The 20,768-nt window shown below is 42.7% G+C and overlaps 1 protein-coding gene across 13 annotated transcripts in view; it reads right to left on the bottom strand.

Annotated features, from left to right (window-relative positions):
* Positions 1-769: 769 nt before the first annotated feature.
* The window catches only part of KIF1B (kinesin family member 1B), a 74,857-nt gene continuing 54,858 nt past the window's right edge, over positions 770-20,768 (bottom strand). For all 13 annotated transcript variants that reach the window (XM_065037518.1, XM_065037528.1, XM_065037523.1 and 10 more), the window contains 19 exons: positions 20,280-20,439; positions 19,615-19,705; positions 18,928-19,046; positions 18,319-18,374; positions 15,948-16,056; positions 15,456-15,522; positions 14,783-14,867; positions 14,415-14,520; positions 10,929-11,043; positions 10,249-10,382; positions 9,654-9,715; positions 9,203-9,348; positions 8,592-8,831; positions 8,103-8,174; positions 7,795-7,916; positions 7,442-7,591; positions 6,742-6,934; positions 6,098-6,216; positions 770-5,378 (listed from right to left, as the gene is read on the bottom strand). In XM_065037518.1, the coding sequence (XP_064893590.1) occupies positions 5,336-5,378; positions 6,098-6,216; positions 6,742-6,934; positions 7,442-7,591; positions 7,795-7,916; positions 8,103-8,174; positions 8,592-8,831; positions 9,203-9,348; positions 9,654-9,715; positions 10,249-10,382; positions 10,929-11,043; positions 14,415-14,520; positions 14,783-14,867; positions 15,456-15,522; positions 15,948-16,056; positions 18,319-18,374; positions 18,928-19,046; positions 19,615-19,705; positions 20,280-20,439 (2,189 nt within the window). In that variant the 3' untranslated portion in view covers positions 770-5,335. The remainder of the gene's footprint in view (positions 5,379-6,097; positions 6,217-6,741; positions 6,935-7,441; positions 7,592-7,794; positions 7,917-8,102; positions 8,175-8,591; positions 8,832-9,202; positions 9,349-9,653; positions 9,716-10,248; positions 10,383-10,928; positions 11,044-14,414; positions 14,521-14,782; positions 14,868-15,455; positions 15,523-15,947; positions 16,057-18,318; positions 18,375-18,927; positions 19,047-19,614; positions 19,706-20,279; positions 20,440-20,768) is intronic.

The raw sequence follows: 20,768 nt of genomic DNA, 5'->3' as shown, positions 1-20,768 counted from the left end.
AAACTGACCCATCAAACTTCCAGTCCTTATTTTGAATCTGGTATCAGTGAAACAGCTCGTGGCACCTCTGAAGTATTAAATGAGCTGCCAGAAGAGCAACCAGAAAAAGTTAACAGGCTGCTCCAGTGCCTAACAAAAAAAATAAGGACTCCGCAACATCAAGCAGCAAGACACCCAGGATAACCTTTACAGATGAAGAGCAGATCGCACCCACAGCCTGATAAAACTATTTCACCATCATGCAGCTTTTTTACGGTTACAAAAGGTGTTTGACAGCAAGTGGTGGCCCATTTCTCGGAGGCCAAACCGCTCTGCGAAGGCCCTGCCCAGTTTCCTCGTCACCACTTTTAAAAGCTACAAAGAACTTTGCACTTTCAGACGCAGACGAGAAGGATTCGCAGGGATTTCCCAGCACATCTTTGTCCACAGAGCAGGTGCCTCAGACTTCGCTGTTACATTTCGGTGGCTTCATTTCATATGCTTCCTGTAGTTTTTAAGTCAGGGCCAGATAAGCAAGTATGGCAGCACTATGACACCCTGATTTCATCTCTCAAGCAAAAGAATCTTTTGAAAGCTTAAAAATCTACTTTAAAATGCTGCATAACATACCAAAGGGAAAAGGATGAGGAAGGATGAGAAGGGCCTCTCATCTTGCTCAAGAACAGACAAATTTCTTTCCACAAAAGCATAAACTTGTTCAGGACAGGTTTTGAAAACAAGTAATCAATGTAAGATACTAGTAATTAAATCATAAGAAACAGAGCACACATTATATCTGCTAATGCACTGGTTGTACCTTTATTGTTTCACCTCGTTCACTAACAATTCAGTGGTGCAAGGTTACCATACACAGTTAGATATCTGCATTGCACACCTAAGGCTATACAGCAAATGGATCAGAATTAGTACAAATACATGAACTATATTTACATTTTGTATACTCAAGCTTCAAATATCGGATATATTTACAAAATAAAATAAGAAAATGAAAACCTGAAATTAATGTACAGTGTTGCTGATACACTCCTTCGCTGGGATGAAATCAGTTTGCAAAGAGATTTGTTCAAGAAGGCCACTTATACTGCATATACCTTGTATACCTTGTGTACAGAGATTGAACAGGGAAATGGGGACCGCAATTAAAAAAAATAATAACGTATTTCAGTGCAACAGCATGTGTAATGTCCAAATTCAAGAACCTCGATCAACTGCACATGAAGTATGAACAAGCAGAGTGGAAAATTAAGAACTGATCCTGGGAAGTGCTGATGGTTCGATGCTCCCTCTGCTCCCGGTCCCTGCATTCAAGGCAAGCAAGAGGCAGGTCAGTGCTGCTCAGGATCAGCATTCACTTGGCAACAATCAGAATTCAAGACTTACGACCTCCGTACCCTCAGTTTTCTGAATACACAGCCGGTCCTGTTAATTTAAAGACTGTTACAAATAACGTTGGACACAACCATCTGGTTAGTGTTGGACGAGTTTTGATTTCAAATACTTAGAACGCATAAATGGCCTTCTGAACAACAAAAAAAGAGTCAATCCTGTCCTCGAACGGCTGATGTTTTTAAACAAGAAGTACAAAATTAATACATTCCTGCTACATACAGTACAGTTCAGACCACACATCGGGGTTATTAACCACAACGGAGAGATGCGACACACACGTTAGAGACCCATTTTAAAGTACATTCAGCAAACCGTTCCAGAGCAGCGTTAGAATCCTTCCTCTGAGCAGCAGGTTAACAGCTGCATCTGCAACAGAAACACCCACCACAGTAGAAACTACCACGAACTAAGGTTGTGCAAGAGAACCAGAAAGATGCAGATGCATAGGCAGTGTTAGTTGATTGTATAGTACCAATGGGTGTTATACCAAAGCTAATCCTTTCTTATCTAATGTGCAATTAATTACAGATGTATAAATATACAATACATTACATAAAATGAAATCCCTGTAAATTAGATAACAAGCAGCAGAAAGTCTTTGCTTTGAAATACCTTGCTTATCGGTTATAAGGAATATCAGACACTGACCAAAAAAAAGAAAAATCCTTTCTCAGTGGTCTGGAAATAATATTCCCTTCCCTTCTGCATCCCGGAATAGAGGAATCTTCTTTAAAAAGGTACTTAAAGTGCATTTTTAAAATACAGTATAGGAGGTTTAGTTTAGCTTTAAAATATCCACAAGGCTCCAATACCAACGACGTGAGTTTCGATGGACAGAAGCGATAATTTTCTCCTTGCTTTTAGTGGGGAATGTAAAAACTCAAACCACAGCGCAGATTCCCGGCCGCTCTCTGCCAGGAGCGCCTGCCGGGTTCACCACGAGTGGTTCTGCTCAGTGGGCTGGCAGACCCACGGCAGGACGCCCCGTGTCCCGTGCCGCGTCCCCAGAGCTGCCCGACCCCAGGACCCCGCACACGGCACGAACCAAGTTCATCAGCCTCAGGACAAGGCAGCTCGGCACACTTCCCCTTCTTGTTCCGTTTTTAAAAAGGAATTTCTAACATGTCGGGCTAGATCAAAAAAGCTTTAGAGTGAACGGAAATCCTTCTTTTTCTTCCTTTCCATCCTTTTAAAGAAAACTTGATTTCAGTCCAGTTTTAAGTAGAGAAACTGATGTCTCAAAGTAGGCTTCAATAATAGTTGAAAAACTGTAACTTTTATGACTTTGTCACACCTGAAAATAGTAATGCCCATTTGAACTCCACACAAGGATCTATTTTGTCACGGATTATGCAGCTTTAAGAGATACTGATGCTTAAAAATAGAATTTTGCTCTTCTGATGATCTGTTATCCACGTAGACATCAAGTCACCAGAAGCTGCTTGGAGTCTTTAGATAAAAGAGTAACATTTATGCAACAGAGCTGTAATGCTTCCAGCTCTGTGTAAAATAAGCCTGTCTCTTCCTGCTTTTAAAGGAAGATCCCTTAATCATGTTCCTATGCAAAGCCTACATCCCCTTAGTTCATTTTCTGGCTTATCCAAAGCAAAGACTTAGCAAACTAGTTTTCTTCTAGTTAAAAAAAGAAAATGATAGAAAATAAAATGCTGTCAGTGTGTCACAAAGTACCACCACCTGCATTGCTACACCTCCTCAAGCTGGTTCTGCTCTCATAAACGGTGGTGATGGCAACAAGAACTTACTGCTTAAAATGAACCTAATTCTTGAGCCTGGCTTAGCACCAGCTTGAGGAGCCCTCTGGCAGCACGAGCAGCCTGTCTGATCCACACACTGCAAGTGCTTTATCATCCATTGCGTAACAAAGGAATATTGTCGCTGTATTTAGAGTCACACACAATTAAAGACGACAAAACTAAAAGTAAAGAGAATAATAATCATCCCTATTATGCTCCTGGGTCCCCAGGATGCCCCCTCACTCTGGCTTCCAGTTCTGAAATAAATCTGAGGACCATACGAGATAATGATTTAGCTTGAGTACTGTCTTGAAATATATAAAGAGAGGTCGTGGCAAGTGTCAGACTCTATCTCCCCGCTCCTTTGCCAGCCACGCTTTTAGGAGGTCTCCTTATGCATTGCACTTCACTGAGGAATGAAAACCCCATAACGCTAAATTGCTCAGCTGCTGCCAGTCCCACGTACGCTTTTGGCCACAGAATTTCCAATGCATGGCATGACCTGCTGATGAGCGAGCTCAATCAAAAGGACCTTCTCGAGCTGGAGCTTCCCTAGATGTGTAACAGTGGAACAAAACCCTTACCCCTCTCCCTTGAGAGGATGAAATTCCTGTACGTTCCCCAGGATCACAGCCGGCCCTGCCAGTGCCCAAGGGAAGTCAAGAAAATATAGAACGGCGTCTGACACACAGTAAAAGGAAACAAACACAAGTCCAAACTCCCTGAAAACCCAACTAAGGAAGATGACTTCACCTCTCAGAAAGGAAGTTCATTCTGCTTTCCTTTCTTGAGGCAAGGACCAAAACTTGGGCCACCAGAACTTACACTGTAGGTCAAGAACAACCACCACCCAGCTGATCTCCAAGAAGCCAATCACTACACCCACTGACCAGGACCAGAGTCTGCTTGATTCATCCTCCAGGAAGGATTAATTCGGAAGTTAAAAACTAGGGGGTTTTAGCTGATGAAAATTGTAGCAGGGAAATTAGGAGACATTCAACAGTTATTCCAAAAGGAAGTGAAAGTGTCCTGCTGTTCTCTGGAGAATACTGCAAGTGCTGGGTCTAGAAAGTATTTTGTAGACAGAGGATGCTTTCCCCATGAGCAGCTGGGATGTCACCGGGGTATTACGGACAAGGGAAGCCTTTCAGAATGATGCCGTAGTCTGTCCCAACACACTGATGACAACCATAAATATCTTCCAAGAGGTGAGAACTGTTGCTCCAGGAACTGAGGAGTCAGGCCCAGCAGCAGAGGTGCTGCCCTCCTGAGAGCTCCCGGGAACCAGCACACTGCTCTGCTTTCCAGTAACACTCTCCATCTGTCAAACAGGAGGCTGAGCATCTGAAACTTTAGGTACTATATCTAAGATTCAGTGACATGGTTTATTTTTGTTCACATCAGTTCCATCTCCTCAGCCCAGTTCAGAGGAGCGAGTGTTAACGTTTTCGGAAAGAGTTAAAGCCAAGCGCTGTTCACCTGCAACCCACAGCAAGAGTTCAAGGGCAGATCATTGCAGCCAGGCCCTCTTGCTTTGTTCCCTGTCTTTTCCAGCTTATGCCTCTTGGACCCTGGAAACTCAAGAACTTGCACCAAGTCCAAAATCCAGTCTGCCCAGATAGATTTGTCCAATGTCAGCTTTCAACAGAGTTTAAATTAGTGCTGGATCCAGAAAGCCTGAGGAGCTATTGCAATTCCTGGCTGGGTAACGTCTGCGTAGAAGAATTTCTCTTTCCCTGGCATTAGAACTTTGCCCTGAGGGAACCAATGACTACTGCCAAGTCACAAACCGAATGAGAAACCTGCAGCAGTCTAGACAGACAACAATGGACAGTGGGACAGATACCAAAAGGTCAGTTGGAATGGGAAAACAATTGTTATAAGAAAAAAATAAATAACTTTTTTTTTCTTTTTAGAGTCGTGCATAATCACTCCTTTTTTTGATTTTTCTTTTTTTTCCTTTTTTTTTTCTTTTTTTCTCTTTTCGTTTGGTCACATGCTACTAGTAGGATTCTCAGCACAAGTGAAAAGAAACAAGGTGGGGTTAGAATACCTAGAAAATGTGCTGAATGGAGGGGATGTTAAGCCACAGGATTACATACAAGAGAAACTGTCAAGAATCACAAAGAGAAAATGAGAGGTAACACTTCATCAGGTGAGTTAGGGAGAACAGATGAGAACATTACATGGACTCAGTACTTCAGCTGGCCCGTGCGTCTTCGAGCCAGTTTTGACCTGTGCAAGAAAGAAGTAAAACAGTCTTAATTGAATTCAGGAGTTTATTGTTCTTCCCTCCCCACAGTTTGTCCACCTTTTTAAAAGCCTTTTGTATAGTCCTATTTACTCCATATGCTTAGAAAGTAAGACATATCAAGGGCTATAATAAAAGTTCTCACTCTTCTGCTGTGCTCCTTTAAAGAAGGACAGTAGCTTTTAAGGACTGCACTGTTAAGAAAATATTTGATGCTGTACACTAATAGCAATAGCATAGTAAGATCTCCCCACCAAGCTGCAGATGTTTGTCGCCTGTGTTAAAGGGAAGGCTTCTGGAGAAGCTCAAAAAAGGGGCAGAAACAAGAATTTCTGCTTTGGCTTACAATCAAGAGAATGAAAAGACCGTCCAGACCTGCCTGCGCAGGGGCAGTAAGAACCTTTGTAAACTTGTAAAACAGCTATGCAAGGAAACCATTTAGTGGCCTCCAGACGCAGCATTGCACAACGCATACCACACGTGTTCCAACTAGAATGTCACAAGCCAAAGCAACAGCCACCGCACTTCCTGAAATACACGCCTTGTTTGATCCTTTTTGTCTTAATTCCTCGCCCTCCTCCCTCCCTCAGTTCACCCGTCTTGTCAAATCCTCCAGAACAAGATGACATTGTGTCACAAACCAGCTGCCTAATTGCTTATGACTATCTCACAATCTTCACGCTTTGCAGGAGCTGCCTCTTACCGTATCGTGCCGGCCAGGAGCGGGTTGAAGGCGTATAACCAGTCGTTCATGTCTTTGTCGTTGATGGCCTGGAGCAGGACCCCACGATGCTTTGTGCACACACCAAACGTGTTTGGCGTCTGGAATATTAAGGACAATGTAAATACCGACATCTACAAGCACAGAAGCAGATGCACAATCCCTCGCTGAGGAAGAGCTTGTTATGGCATTTCTAAGGTCTTTCATTTTATTAGTCAGTCAACTGGGACAAAACATGGTTCTACAACACACAGTTTTAACTCATGAGGGTGGACTTGAAGAGCTGCTGAGATGGACCAATAAAATTGATTTGATTCCTTGCAGGATGTTTGTGTGTTTTGTTTTAAAACCACAAAAGACCACACAAATGAAATTACGAAAACCAAGCACACAGGGTCACGGTACCAACGCACGCTCATAAAAGCAAATATGATGTGTAACAGTAGTCGGTCTCTTGTAGAACTGTGTCCAAAACATAAGAAACCAGGAACAAACTGGGAACTTTGTGGGCAGAATCAGATGCCAAACGTTTCTCCAAAACACAGATGCATTTTCCTCAGACTAGAGATGTCACACCTGTAACGTTTCTGCTCTATGGGGAAATAAACAACAGCGCTCAGACTGACCTTTACCATCGCCTGTTGATCCTCACTGTATTCCACCTGAGCTGTGGATAAGTTGATGAGTCCTCTTTCAACAGGATCTTTGTCACTGTTGTAAATAAAAACATAGGGACGGCGAACCACCACAAAGTGTTTGGCCCAGGAGCTGGAGAGAGGCTCCTTGAAGTGGAGGTATCCTTTCTTTGAGACCACAGAGCTGGGGAGAAAGCAAAATAATCAAACCAAACCCACAGATAAACAGGAATACTTTTTCCCCTAAATAAGGCACCTACTGAGCATCCCTGTGAACTGCAAAACACTGTACAAGACACTTGGTCCTTAGTATGTTTTGTCTACAACAGTATTATGAAAAAGTTCTTCTATAGCAAGCTGAATTTTGTCTTCAAGAACTCCGCAAGTGTCTGATGAATAAATGGACGCACAAAGATTTGTCCTTCAGTGAACTTCATGGTTTTGATGGTAATAAACATCATGTTTGAGCCACTGGAAATCCTGTTCATTAAGTAGATGCAGGGAATGAAAGTTGCAGAGATCAAATATCGACACAACCCTCGTCAGTCCTGCCTCCGTCACACAGAACCCTGCAGTTCTGCTATCACCTGTTTAATTCACCTTCCTTAAACGGTGCAAAGAAGCTACAAACCTCAGAAAGCCCTGGTGACAGCTCTCAGGAGACCATGATCACACTACATAGAAAACCTACCCTGGTCTGATTTCCTCAATATCAGGAACGAGGTTTAAGAATTCATTCTTTCCAGCTCTAGCAAGGTAGGAAGTTTCCACTGCAGGAATTAGCTGGAACTGTTCCACCTCGTGACAGGGACTGGAGGCACGAGAATTTGCCTCTGGTGTCCTTTAAAAAAAGTGGAGAAAGAAAAGTAAATCACAACAAGCCAACTGGATGTTACAGTGGAATTTAAAGTGCATCTCTACAGCCTAGATTGGCTTACAAGTTCCATCCTTCAGACCAGACTTTCTGTATGCCAGAAAGCACAGCAAATACAGATTTGTGAAGCACTAAGATGTAATGTTTTTCCATTAATACCCTATACTTACTTCTGATCAACTGAATTGCATCTTGAATCCACCAGAGAAGGGCAGGTAGATGAAGGTGTGAGGGTGGCACTGCTGAAACTGGACACTGATGGGTCCCGCCCAATGGGAGAAATATCCGACAGCTACAAGGACAAATACAGGTAAAATATTACAGGGGAGGTTTTCTGTAGCTGGTGTTCAGTCCATAATCAATACGAAAATCAATATGAAGTGTTTTGTCTCTTCATAATATCAACAGATTCCACAAACTACAAGTATGTTGCTATTGTACTGCACATACAGCGCATTGTATCGCATGAAATATTTACCTTACAATCGCTGATGCTGTTGTACACCTGGTTGAATTCCCGATTGAAAGTGTGAGTAAGAAGTTGCAGACACTAAGGCAGGAGGGAAAAAACAAACAACACACAGAAAATAATTTTACATTTACGTTTTCAGAGAAAACTGAACACAAGAGGCAATTTGCCAAGACACATCTGGCAGCTCATGAAAGAATAAACCGATTTTAAACTGCTGTGAAAAATACGAGAAGAAGAGGGGAATAATCGCTTCCCTTGATAAAATTAGAAAGCTTCATTTACAGAGCTACTAACGAAGGGGAATGTTTGTGCCACAGCACAAACCTGGCCACCAGCACTGGCTGGTGACAACATATTGTTCCACTATAGAGCATATTAAAAGCAATCTCACACAATACTGGATATTCACCATGCTATCCAAGGAGCTCATCATTAATCTTTAATTATCTTTCAAACCTCAATTTAGACGCAGGGTGCTTTTCTCACGTCACACACCTTGGTGGCCAGCTCCTTCTCCCGATCCACCAGGCTCTCTATATCGGCCGAGTCGTAGCCGCTGCTCTCGCTGGGCGTCACAGCGCTCTCAAATGTTGTAGTCGAAATCTGTGAGGAGATGCTGGTGGAGGTACTGAGGGTTCCGCTGCTCAGACTGGGAGACAACGAGTCACTCAGGGACTTGGGGACGCTGTCACCAAGCTTTTCACGAAGCAGGAGGAAATGTCGTGTTTTTTCCACCTGTTAAGAAGAGAAATCAGTATCATCTGCTCCAGGATATGGATTTTACAGGCACTGAATTCTTACGCATTCTTTTAAGATTCATACCAGTAAACATTTTCCCCAAGGAGGGGAGTTTACAATGGCACTAGAAGTCAAATCTGCCTTTGTTGAATACATTGAGATTCTGAGCTGAAGATTCTACTCAGCAGCCAGTCCCACACTTTCCATCTTATCTGTTGGAGAATTTATTTAAATCTTGACTTTGAGAACAAACTCCCATTTGGGAAACTGTTCAGCTCCAAGGTCTCACAGTGCGCATACTAAAGGCAAATTCAAAAGGTACAATTGTGAATGTTTTCCCCTTTCAGCCTCCCCATCTCTTTACTCACCTCATGCAGCAGCTCCAGTTTCTCCAGCTCCCACTGATGCTCTAGAATGAGGCTGTCGCCCCTGGGCCTCCAGCCTGCCAGGTTCTCCTCTCCTCGCACATAGGCCACAGATGTATCCAGGACTTTCCTCCTCCTCCTCTGCATTCCTGAGCAGTAAACAACAACATAAGACATGTTAAAAACATAGCCGGAGGGATGCAACTAAGAAACATTTACCAATTAGAGAATGTAAAGTTTTCAGTGAATCCTTGGTTCGCCAATGGTAATCACAGCCCCAAGCTGAAACTAAAAGCCTACTTAAGTTTTTCAGGGAACAGCAATGTTCCATTGCTCCTGCGAAACACAGGAACTGATTCCAATCAGAACAGAAGGGTTTATTCTGTCTATGAAATTTTCTGCAATCTTTCAGTTTACAGCATCACCATCCCCTGGACAGCCAGTCCCTGCTTACCTGGACTTCCCGTGTCTGACATTTTGCATAAACTTAGTTCGTAGATCCCAGTTACTCGATTGCTGTACACAAGAAACCAGAGAGAAGGAAAAATAAAACAAAACAAACTATTATCTTCAGAAATAAAGTGCATTAGCTTTAGTTAAGTGGTCCCTAAAGCAGAAGTTTAAGCATAGTTGCTACTTAGAACTGCATCTGAATTCTAATCTTGACATAAACCAACCAGGACAGACTGCAAGGTCTAAAAATAGCATTACCCCCACATTCCCTTCCACCCCATAATAAACTCAGAGAGCAGCTGCTGCAGTAAATTCCAGGTCAGGATCAGGGTCATCTATGTGCACGTCTGAAAAATGTCTCTCTCTTCCCAGCTGATCAGTCAGAAGGCTGGAAAAGGGGTCAGTAAAGAGAGAAGCCCTCAGTGTTTCACTGAAATTAATGCAAGACATGTTCAAAACCAGACTGGAGAGCTGTAACTATGCAGACTTTCAAGGAAGAAATAAAGAAAACTAAGGTACATTCTCCTTATGGTCTCCAAGAGAAAAAGCTTATGCTGATGTAAAACATCAACACCAGAATTTGTAACTGAACTTACGAGTCTGGAGATTTGGAGTAGCCGCTGCCAAAGAGACTGCGCAGTGATCGCGGCGGGGAGATCTTGGCATCCCGTGAGTAAAAGACCATACAAACATCCTTTGTTATAACAGCAGGCTGGATGCAGTGGTCAAGCTAAGAGAAACAACAGTAGTGAATGAGTGACTGCAGACAATTATGCCAAGTTACACCACTTCCCCCTTTCACTGCGACAGCTTTTTGAAATTTATCCTACTTCGGGTCTTTGGTGAAGGGCTTTCTGATGTGCTTCTGTGAAAGAGAACTGTCCAATTTCTTTATGTATCTTATGGGTGAAATAATTTTACTACACAGAACAGTCTTGCACGCAAAGCCAAGAGCTAGGCCAGCACTTGATACTAGCAGTACTTACATAGTAACGCTCTCCAATTTAAATGGATTTTCAGATACAAAGATAAAACAAGGCACAGAAAGGTAAGGAGATCACCAGTCTCACTTCACATGTGTTGTGAGGCAGTAATAACTTGATATCAAGATGTTAACTTTGGAAAAAAATTTCCACCCTGTTCTCAGAAAACGAGTCATGATTTTCACTGGCTTCAGGATTCAGAGTCACTCGGTCCAGTAAATATTTATCTCTGTCTGCTCTCTCAGATAGTTACACTTGAGTCACAAGCAAAAAGGAAGGCACAGGTCTCTAACCTCCAGGTAAGCAGAAAGGGTCATATAGATCTTCTCTCCATATGGTGTCACTCGATTGAGGAGAAGGGAGTTATGCAAGGAGCTATCCCAAACTGCTTCAAACCGATAGAAAGTCCTGGAAAAAAGTACAGTAAAAGCTCAGTAGTAAGAGTTGCTGTGAATCCCTCCCACCAGCGCAAAGCACCTCGTCCTTGACAACATCCACTATGACCCTCAGTGGCTTAGGTAACAAATACTTGAAGCTAAGACTTCTTTTCTTTCCTAAGATTACTTACTTCTACCTCAAACAGTGCGGCAGATACCAAATCACAATGATAGGTAGGGATAAGTCCTATATTCAAGTGATAAAGATTTATTTCTATGTCCCTACCAGCTTCAAGTAAAAACTTGCAGATCTGACACAACTTCTGTAAGAAGTTTGATCAGTTTGATAGGTGGAAAATAAGGAGCAAAAGGCTCCCACAGTTCTACTCCAGCAATCAGGAAAGTTCCATCTGTTCAATTAAAAAGAGACAAACATACACAGGACAGCTAAATCATCAGGTCTAGAGTCACCATTACACTCTCTCCTCTCTAATGAGGGCTCAGGGAAATGAGCTTCCTCCTTTCTCACAGGTACAGCCTGATTTCATGTCGCTTTGTCTTGTGCCCTTATTCATTAATACAGCACAGTTTTCTACACTGGTAACAGAAAAAGAATGTATTAATTCTTCATCATTTCCATATAGTTTCCCTCTCAAATCCCCTTTCCACTGAGGTCTTCCATCCCATTTTGAGTCCAAATCACGTGATACTAAAATGAAAGCAAGAAAGTGCTTCATGTATATTTATTAAAAAAACCTACAAGTATACCTCTGAAGAGCTTCTAAACCAATGCCCAAGGCCAACTCAGAAAAACAGAAAACGACACTAAAGACGAATGACAAAAAGCAGGCAGCAAGAACCAAATCACCCTTTTCAGCAAAATTATGACTTCTGAATGAACACCAAGTTGAAATCCAACGTAGCTTTGAGACAGTCACTCTGCTGGATTTTGTCTAGCCAGGAAGTTGAATATATACAGCCCTGCCTGTCCAAACCAGAACTTGCTAGAACGGTTATAGAGGGAGACAAAGAACAGAAGTGACCCAACTTCTTTCAGCACAGCCAACAGTGCGAGGAGGAAAACGGAGCACAGAACAAGCCAAGCAAAGAAAACAGGAGAAACGGGTTAAAGGCACCAATGTATAGCTAGAACTGATTTTCAAGTGGACCTTAGCATTAGTGAGAGGTGGTGAATTGAGAGCATTGAACTTTTAAGTCTTCTATTTTTCAAAGAGGCAGAACACAGAAAGCAGAGCGCGAATGGTCCCAGACGGCGCGGGCAGCACGTCTGGCTGGGGTCCCGGCTGCAATCCAGCCCCAGCAGCTACTACATGTCGCGCTTCTCTGCCAACTGGTAAACTAAGAGGTAGCAAGCACATGGTTAAATTTCAGATGCAAATCCAACCTAAGAACAGAGGTTGAATGTCAGTCACATGGCAGCTACTGCTTTTTGTTCAGTGCGATTCTGAGCTGGAATTTCAAGTAACCTAATCATTCAGCCCTTGACTTGGTACTTCAAACACGGCAAGAATCAGAGAGACAGCGAGAAATTCCAAATTTAGTTCTTTGATAAAGAACAAAGGAAGAAAATAGCAAGGACTACAAATAGGGACTAGAATCTGATGGCACATTTTGAGAATCAGAAAGGCTGAATGAAGGAAGTTGTTACATGGGAAGGAAGGTTTACCTTCACAAGGGTCCCACTGAATTGTAACCGAACAAAGCCCTGACGCAAAGGAGGAGAAGATATTCTACTTCTGGAAGAGCTAAGAGGCTGCTAACAGGACTCAGTACAAGCTAAAAGGGAAGTGGCAGTTATACAAATGGGACATAAAGCATTCTGATTTTAAGAATCTTTATGTACAAAGGAAGCAAACAGAAAATACCTAGGCATATCCTTATCAAGAAAGAGCCTGTAAAAACATAGAAAGAGCTTCAGTTAGTGCAGCCAAGAGCACAATGGAAAAGCAACAGCTGAGAGGAACAGAACAAGTCGACGTAAAAACCCACAAAAACAACAAACACCAAAACCACACACTATGAACCAGAAAACAAGTCTGCAGACAATGAGCAAACACAAGACATTTGCCTTCCCAGGGCTTCAATCCCACTCCATCACCTGCCATTCACTCATCCCACAACTTAAGCCTTGGCATTTTGCTAAGAAATACATGGTCAACAGCTTCACTCACACTCATCCTTCATTCCCGCAGCCCACCTCATAGAAAACTACTGAGCTATACAGGAATGTCTCAAAATTGCTAGTGGACAGAAAGTATAGGGCTTTCCAACTGCAAATCCAGTAGTATCAGACTAGCAACGGGCTCCTAACATTCCAGTTATACTGATCCATTAATTCAAATACACTTCTCAGTTAGGCAGAGCCTAACTGCTAACAACCCTGGCGCTGTGTGCGTTCACAGACGCGAGGTGGCAGGCAGACATTCCGTTGGTAGGAGCGGTGTCGGGAACCGCCTCTAATATTGTGTGGGTATTTATAAGTCCAGGCCTCTAACGGGGAAGAAAGAAGCCATTTCAGCACAGAGCAGGATGCCGCCTCCAGTGGTCACCAGCCGCAGCAGAGACAGGCTCCAAAACAGCCCCTTCTCCTCCAGACACACTCATTCAGAGTTAAATTTCAGAGATATTCCTGCTTTGCACCAGCTGAACAGAGGCAGGAGCGGTCAAGTGACTTGGCTGATGTCAGCGCAGGAGCGGCTGTGCCGCGATGCAGCTTCTGCTTCCCTGCCCTTTGTTGCAGACACTGGAGCAAAACAATGCGGAGCCTGAGGGATCTCTACAGTAACGCACCCTAAGGAGCAGACACCGCAGCCACAACCCTCGCAGACAGGCCCTGCTGTCACCCAAACCACTGCAGGTACAGGAACAGACACCCACTTTTTAGAACTGGAGTCAATTTCTGATACCTCTGTATAAATCCACACATTATGAAGTTAAATTTACAAAGCATGGCTCTTGCCTAAATGTCACATGCTCATTCCAGGAATAACATAGGTATGTACGCATCCATAAATACGTTCCCCGAGACTGCTCTTGTACTTCAATGCTGTAGTCTACCAACAAGCCTTAATGCCAGTTTAAAAGTTCTGGGTTAAACTGTGAGGCTCCCTTAAGCTGTTCCTTTCCACCTTCCCTTCATGGTGTTTACACACAGAAACCAATTCAAATGCATTATCAAGGAATTATCCTCCATGTAGACTAACGGACTTCAGCTTTAGCAAGAACTCATGGTCACGTTCACACTCTATCTGTGTGCTCTGTACCCATGGAATTCTACATTTAATAATTAGCGACATTCCCAGCTTTCCAAACATCCTGCCAGTACCTCAGAGGTCAAAGAAATTTTAGGTTCCTGCTAGCGTGCTCACTTTATTCACTTACCTATTGGAGCTGTGAGAGGATTTCAGGTATTTTGCAGAGATAATATTCAAAGATAGAATAGCATCCACAGCAGCTTCATCTACCTCTGCTTTATTTCTTATACGCCCTGAAAATAGTAGGAAGAAGAATCAATTAAAACTAAACCTGAAACACGGAAGGAATTTCTTCTCTCAAATACAAATTCACACTATGTAATTAACAAGCAGCTGTAAGTGGAAGCTGCAAAACTTCGGTTTTTCCTCCGTATCTTTTTCAAAATCCTCCTCTCCCAGTCAATACTCACAAAGATAACAGAATCTGATACAAAGAGAAATTACCATTGGTACTTTTTCTTTCTTGTACAGTAACACGCAAAGCAATATACTCACCTACAACCAGTTCTCGCACGTCTTTCCAGTGCAACTCACTGCCCTTCTCATGGATAATAGTGACTGTGATTCTACGCTGGATTCCCTGGTAGAGTTCAGAAACAACACATTGGTGAAGTATTCCCACACGCCCCCCAAAACATCATCTATTTTGCACTTATACTGCAAAAACGAAGCAAATAAGATAATAAACAACATAAACCTGTAAACAATATTTGACTAGGATTATCTGTAGAATCTAGCTAAAGACAAATTATTATTAAGGATTATTACAGGCATTTAAAATGCACTGAGACATGGTCATTTTGTCGCAGCCACACGCAGTGAGAAAGAACCAACGAAAGCTGAGTCCACACGATCCTCCTGTGCCCTTAGCAGAGGTGGTGGCGAACGCAGGAGGCACAAATCTGCTCCCAAAGCTCCCTGTTTTTTAAAAGGCATCACGAATGGGATGCACACTAATAAACAAAAGAAGCAGCAACATGTGAGGAGCCAAACACTCCCCTCATAGCCCAAAGCTACGAGACTAAGTACAGACTGAAGAGAGACTGACCCTACAGCTGTCATTAGCTGTGTGGGAAAGGAGAAGACATGAAAGATGTACAATCCCGTCATTAGCATTCTAATCCCTCCACACAGAGGAAACTTGCTGTCCTACAGCCTCCCTCAGTACCTGGTGAAGCAGGAACGTCCCCTGGCAGGGCAGACCTCCCGTGTGGTCCACAATGGCAGGAATGTACCTGGTGAGACAGCAAAATCAGTCGGCAGGAAAGAGACACCAGCACAGCAACTTCCCTCTGCGTTCTGCTGCCAACAGTCACCTCTTCACAGAATACGTGAAGAAATAAGTGTGGTTCTGCTGACGCTCAGCACAGTATCAGTGAAATATAGAAGTATCATGTACTGTACTTCTAGAACTTCTGGAAAACTCTGTGCAACTCGTATCGCAATCTAATCCCTAAAGATCTGTCAGGGGAAAACCTCCTCTGTGGCAGAAGTGAACATAAAATCACTACAACCCAGCCAGGTGCCAGGCTGGCATAAGCAAGATTGTCACCCAACAACGACTGTTAAACATCGTCCTGGTCTGAAGAGAACAAAGGGTAAAAGACCAAACTCCCGCAAACCACTGTTCTTAAAAATAAGAGGTGAACACTGGACTTACTCCCCTGTTGGCTCCAACTCGCTGATCTCAAACCACACGAGGAGGTCGTATTTGCTCACACTCTGGCCCAAGCTGGGTTTGCTCATAGTATTTAGCTTTGTAGCTGGCACTTAAAGAAAGCAAAAAAAGGGAAAAAAAGAATGGGTGACAAAGGCTGAACAAGTAAAACTCACCCTAGCGTTCACAGAAACGTGTCATTTCAGTGATCCTGTGTATTCTAGGTACCTATGCTGACCGCATTGTTCCCCTTGAAAACTATGTCACTATCAGGAATCATTATTTCTCAAAGTGTTATTTTTTAAATCTAAGTTACTAGGTTTAAAAAAAAGAGTTAAATAATGACAAAAGTGTATCCAAAAAGCCTGTAAAAACACGCAGTCTTTCCAGCTCAGAAAGTTTCCTTAAATGTGCATCAGTTACTTTATGCTTAACAGTTTGTGACCTAGAATTACTCAGGTCTGTTCATCTGCAGCATTACTCACCCATAAAGTGCATTTCTGCTTTCCCACACAAGAAAAAACATAAATCAAGAACTTAAAACTTCATTCTTCACTTCTTCATATTACAAATTGCTAGTGTTCTGTACCAGTTTAGATAAAATAACCTGTATGTAAGAAGGCCGAATAAGATTTATTCCAGAGTCATAATCCTGCCCGAGTGTGTTTCTGGGATCTTTATGTTTTGCTATTCGTGATTTCTTCTGGCCAGATCCTCTCTAATTCCTTTCATACAAATATAGGGATAAACCATGTTAAAAAAGTAACGAGCTAACCCAAATAGCTATCATGACACGACTTCCATCTGTTCACTCATGTCGTTTTTGTAAATGGGCACATTTTAAAAGCCCAGTTCCTATGTACTCTGACAGGTATTTTTGTAACCCTGCAAGTGATTTTTAGCCTTCTTTTTTACAAGAACACAACTCCATCATGCCAGGTAGCCTTCAGCACCACCATTGACTCCTCCCATTCATTACTCAGGGTAGTCACTCTTACAGCCATCGTATCACGTAGCTGCACGTGAACTCATTACAGCTGGACTCAGTGCTGTTGATTGCAAGAGGAACATCAAACACACAAGTCACTCAAGTGTATTGCTAAGCAGAGAAACTCAAAAGCATCAGAAGAGAAAAACAACAGGAAGACACATTAAACTAAATACGAAAGCCAGTTCTAGAAGTTCTCAGGGACTTGCTCTGGCACAATTAATAATCAGTGTTTTGGTTTTTAAGTAAAAGAAAATACAAATGTAAGTGAGGAACAGCATTGCTAGTGGCAACAAAAAAAGATGATGAGCAAAAAGGAAACCTATATAGAATGCTGCAGAGCATCTCCTATACGAGTGGCTGGTTTTTCATATGCAGCACCTCTCATCCTAGTATGATAAAGCACACCAAAAAATCAGAGGCCCCGGAGGCTTCAGGGAATAGATCCAGTGACACAGAAGAATCTGATACCTAGCACTCTGGAGTTTATAGACCCCCTCTATGGTTTTATCTAAAATAACCCTAAACTTCTGCACAGCATCATCCGCTCATCACCACAACCATGGCAGGTTCTAGTCCCAAGAATACTACATGCTAACGAGAAGGGAAAAGGAATTTTGAAGCACGCTTTGGAACTACTTCTACATCTACCATAGATCAAGTTTGGCTACTAACCATCTCGTTTAGGAGCCCGCTCACTCTGACAATTGGGAACAGGCAGAAAGAGAAAAGGTGGCAGCTGGTCAGCTCCGTCCTGGAAAGCAGCCACAGCAGAGGACGCAAGCACGTTGGCGTGCTCGGACAGCGCGTTCAGCACATGCACGTTTACATAGCCAGACATAAGATACCTAATCAACTCAATTTTTCTTTCATGGTCTGCGAAGGGAATGGAACACACACAAAAAAAAGAGGATGGTAGAAAAATGCAGGTGAGAAAAAAAGCTGGAGGAAGAAGAAATTAAAAGGTGAAATGGAAAAAAACCAACACAAAGGAGTTCAGCGTGCATTATTACAATTAAGCAAAGAAAACCAAGGATCATTTCAACAAGACTGACTCACTGAACACGAATGTTAGACAGCAAAACGATGAAGTGGTCAATGAACAAGCCAATCTCCAGTCACGTGCTCAGGAAGCACCTGAAGAGCCACAGCCAGATCTCATCACCTCGGGAATTAAATTCTACCTATTAATGAACCAAGAAGCACTTTCCCGCAAGAGAAGGTTGAAAAGAGCACAGGGAAAGGAAAACAGCTAAAGATGGATCCAATGCCCTTTGCAACATTCACTTCGTTACATTTCTTGGTGCGCTGAACAGCTCAGGACAACACTACAACCTCCATTTTCAGTAGCAGATGCGATATACGGAATTAGAGAACTGTTCTCACCTGGCTTTGAGAGCGGCATAGGGGGAGGAAAGAATCTTCGGGAAGGCTGTGGAGGGCTACAGAGAAATGAAAAGTTATCAATATAGAGGCATCAAATATACACAAATATACGCACATGCACGTGAGCATACACATACACCCGGTACAGTCCTCCTACCCATCTCTGTCTCTAAAAACATCCTCGCAATCCCATGAAGACAGGAAAGTACCACCTGTCAGCAAAATAAGTGTTCTCAGCACACTTTTCAAACTAACCTCTGTCCTTTTCCTGTTCTAACGTAATTAATCCTAGCTGTCAGTAAAAAAAAAAACCCACCAAACTGCTCTACCCACATTCTGCACTGAAAATTTGAGTGGGTAACAGGCATTTCCCAAAATAGCCCAAGGAAAAGGAACAAGCCTCATCTGGCATTTCCTCTTAAAAGCAGCACGTGCTTCCTCTTTGCAGCTGCTGCCTTGAGCAGGAGGACAAATCGGGCCAAGCAATGCAGACAACAGCTTCTACACAGTCGTCTTCACAGTTTCTAACAGGGGTCCTACCCTTACGCATCCTGACACTTGTCCTGAGTGAACACTTCTAGGCCTTTAGGCCAGACTAGTGAACGATACCTGTTGAGATCCTGTCCCTGCAGATGGAGAGGATGCTGCTGATAATGGCCAAAGACTTCAAACACGATAGGCTTTGTTTTGATGTACTCCACAAACGATTCCGTCACTTCCACAGCAATCTATTAGGCAAAGCAAGGAAAGAAAACGAGACATATAAAAGGAAAACTTGTAAGTGTGAATTTCGGAGTCTGTATTTTTCATATGGTTTAGCACCACTCACAGTAAAAACAACAGCATTCCTTTTCAGTTTAGGCATTAATGCTACTCTCTGATAAAGGAGAAAATGAAAGCCTCAATATCAGGCATTTTAAGTAGAAGAGGAGGCTACATGTAACCAAGGATTACACAATTCATAAAAAGAGATATATTCAGTTCATTTGAGATCATGAGCACTGCTGTTCACACATATTTTATTTCCTGAATTCTAGACTGTTTTCATTGAACATCCTGGAAAGGAAACAGGGAATTCAAAAGCAGGAAGCACAGGTGAAACAGAAGGGTTGAATCATTCTCTTTTGTTATCCATCGGGGATTACATCATTCAGATGATCACTCCTTCCACTGTCCATTCTTAATAATTCCCCTTGCTCCAATTTCCCATACACCTCCCATGAGTTCAGCATGAAGGACACACACAACTTCCAGTGCTAAAACAGGCATGTACTATCCAGGTAAAGTTTTACTTACATTCTGAACATGATAAAACCCAAGGGGAGTCCCTCGACCATTGTTTTTGAGAGGTTCTGTTGAGAAAGCTTCATCATGCCGATGTAAAAAGCTTTAAAAAACAAAGGAACAAAAATAAACCACAACAGAACAGTTTAGTGAGAATTGCTGTGCTGTGAACCCAACACTGGAAGGAAACCCATCAATTTATTCTGCTAGAACTGTACAGGGAGCTGAGTGATGGCCTAAAGTTAGGAATACCCTAGTCTCTGGGACCACAACTCCTGTACTTGTTCTGTGTCTTTATTACTCCCATTTTCCTTTCTCTTGCCTAAGAAACTAAGCCAAAGAACCCTTTCACTTGAGAGCTACTGATTTACTTAAGGGCCACATAGCTTTCATTCCAATTGAACATATGTACAATCTAATATTGAATTCTTCACATTAAACGCCATTATCAAGCAAAAACTTGAGATACCTATGACTAGTCAGTTAAAGAGTCCACTCTGATTCTTAAATTCCTTTCTGCAAAACCTTATTTCTTAACACCATGCTAACACAAAGCAGGCGCTGCTCGCCACAGGAATGCCAGTAACCCACACGGTGTTCTTCCCTGCTCACCCACACTGTCACTGATTCAAAAAGCTCTCTCTATCAAAGTAATGTAAATAAGGACAGGTTCTTACTTGAACTGGCAGAAAATGTCTGCGTATTCAGGGAGGATGCCGCTGGCCTGGAGCACGGTCACACGGAAGGTGAACACACTGCCCAGTTTCAAGTGGTCACCGATTTCCTCAGTGAATCCCTCCATAGTCATCTTTCCATCCAAAGTGGCTGACTTCAAGTCTTGGGGAGACACAAACATACCACATGAAACAACTTTGGTTTTTTTAACCCTCCTTTTCTTAAAATGTTCATTCAGACAACACTTTATTCCTATCAAACTTTGTTTTTCTTTTGAGCCCAAATTATTTGATGATAATCAAAAGATGCAAATACCGGGGAACAGTTTTCCTGCACAATTCTTCAAATGAAGAACTCCAGCATCTATCCTACGCAACCCATCGGTTACACCTCCCGCTCTCTCTCATATTCTTGAAGGACAGTCAGAATTGCTTTCTATCGCTGACTGAAAGTATCCCAGATTTCCCTTAAGTTCTCCAAGCCCACTCCAT

Source organism: Columba livia, chromosome 21 (genome assembly GCF_036013475.1).
Source record: "Columba livia isolate bColLiv1 breed racing homer chromosome 21, bColLiv1.pat.W.v2, whole genome shotgun sequence".
NCBI classification, from domain to species: Eukaryota; Metazoa; Chordata; class Aves; order Columbiformes; family Columbidae; genus Columba; species Columba livia.
This window is presented reverse-complemented; position numbering and strand designations above follow the sequence as displayed.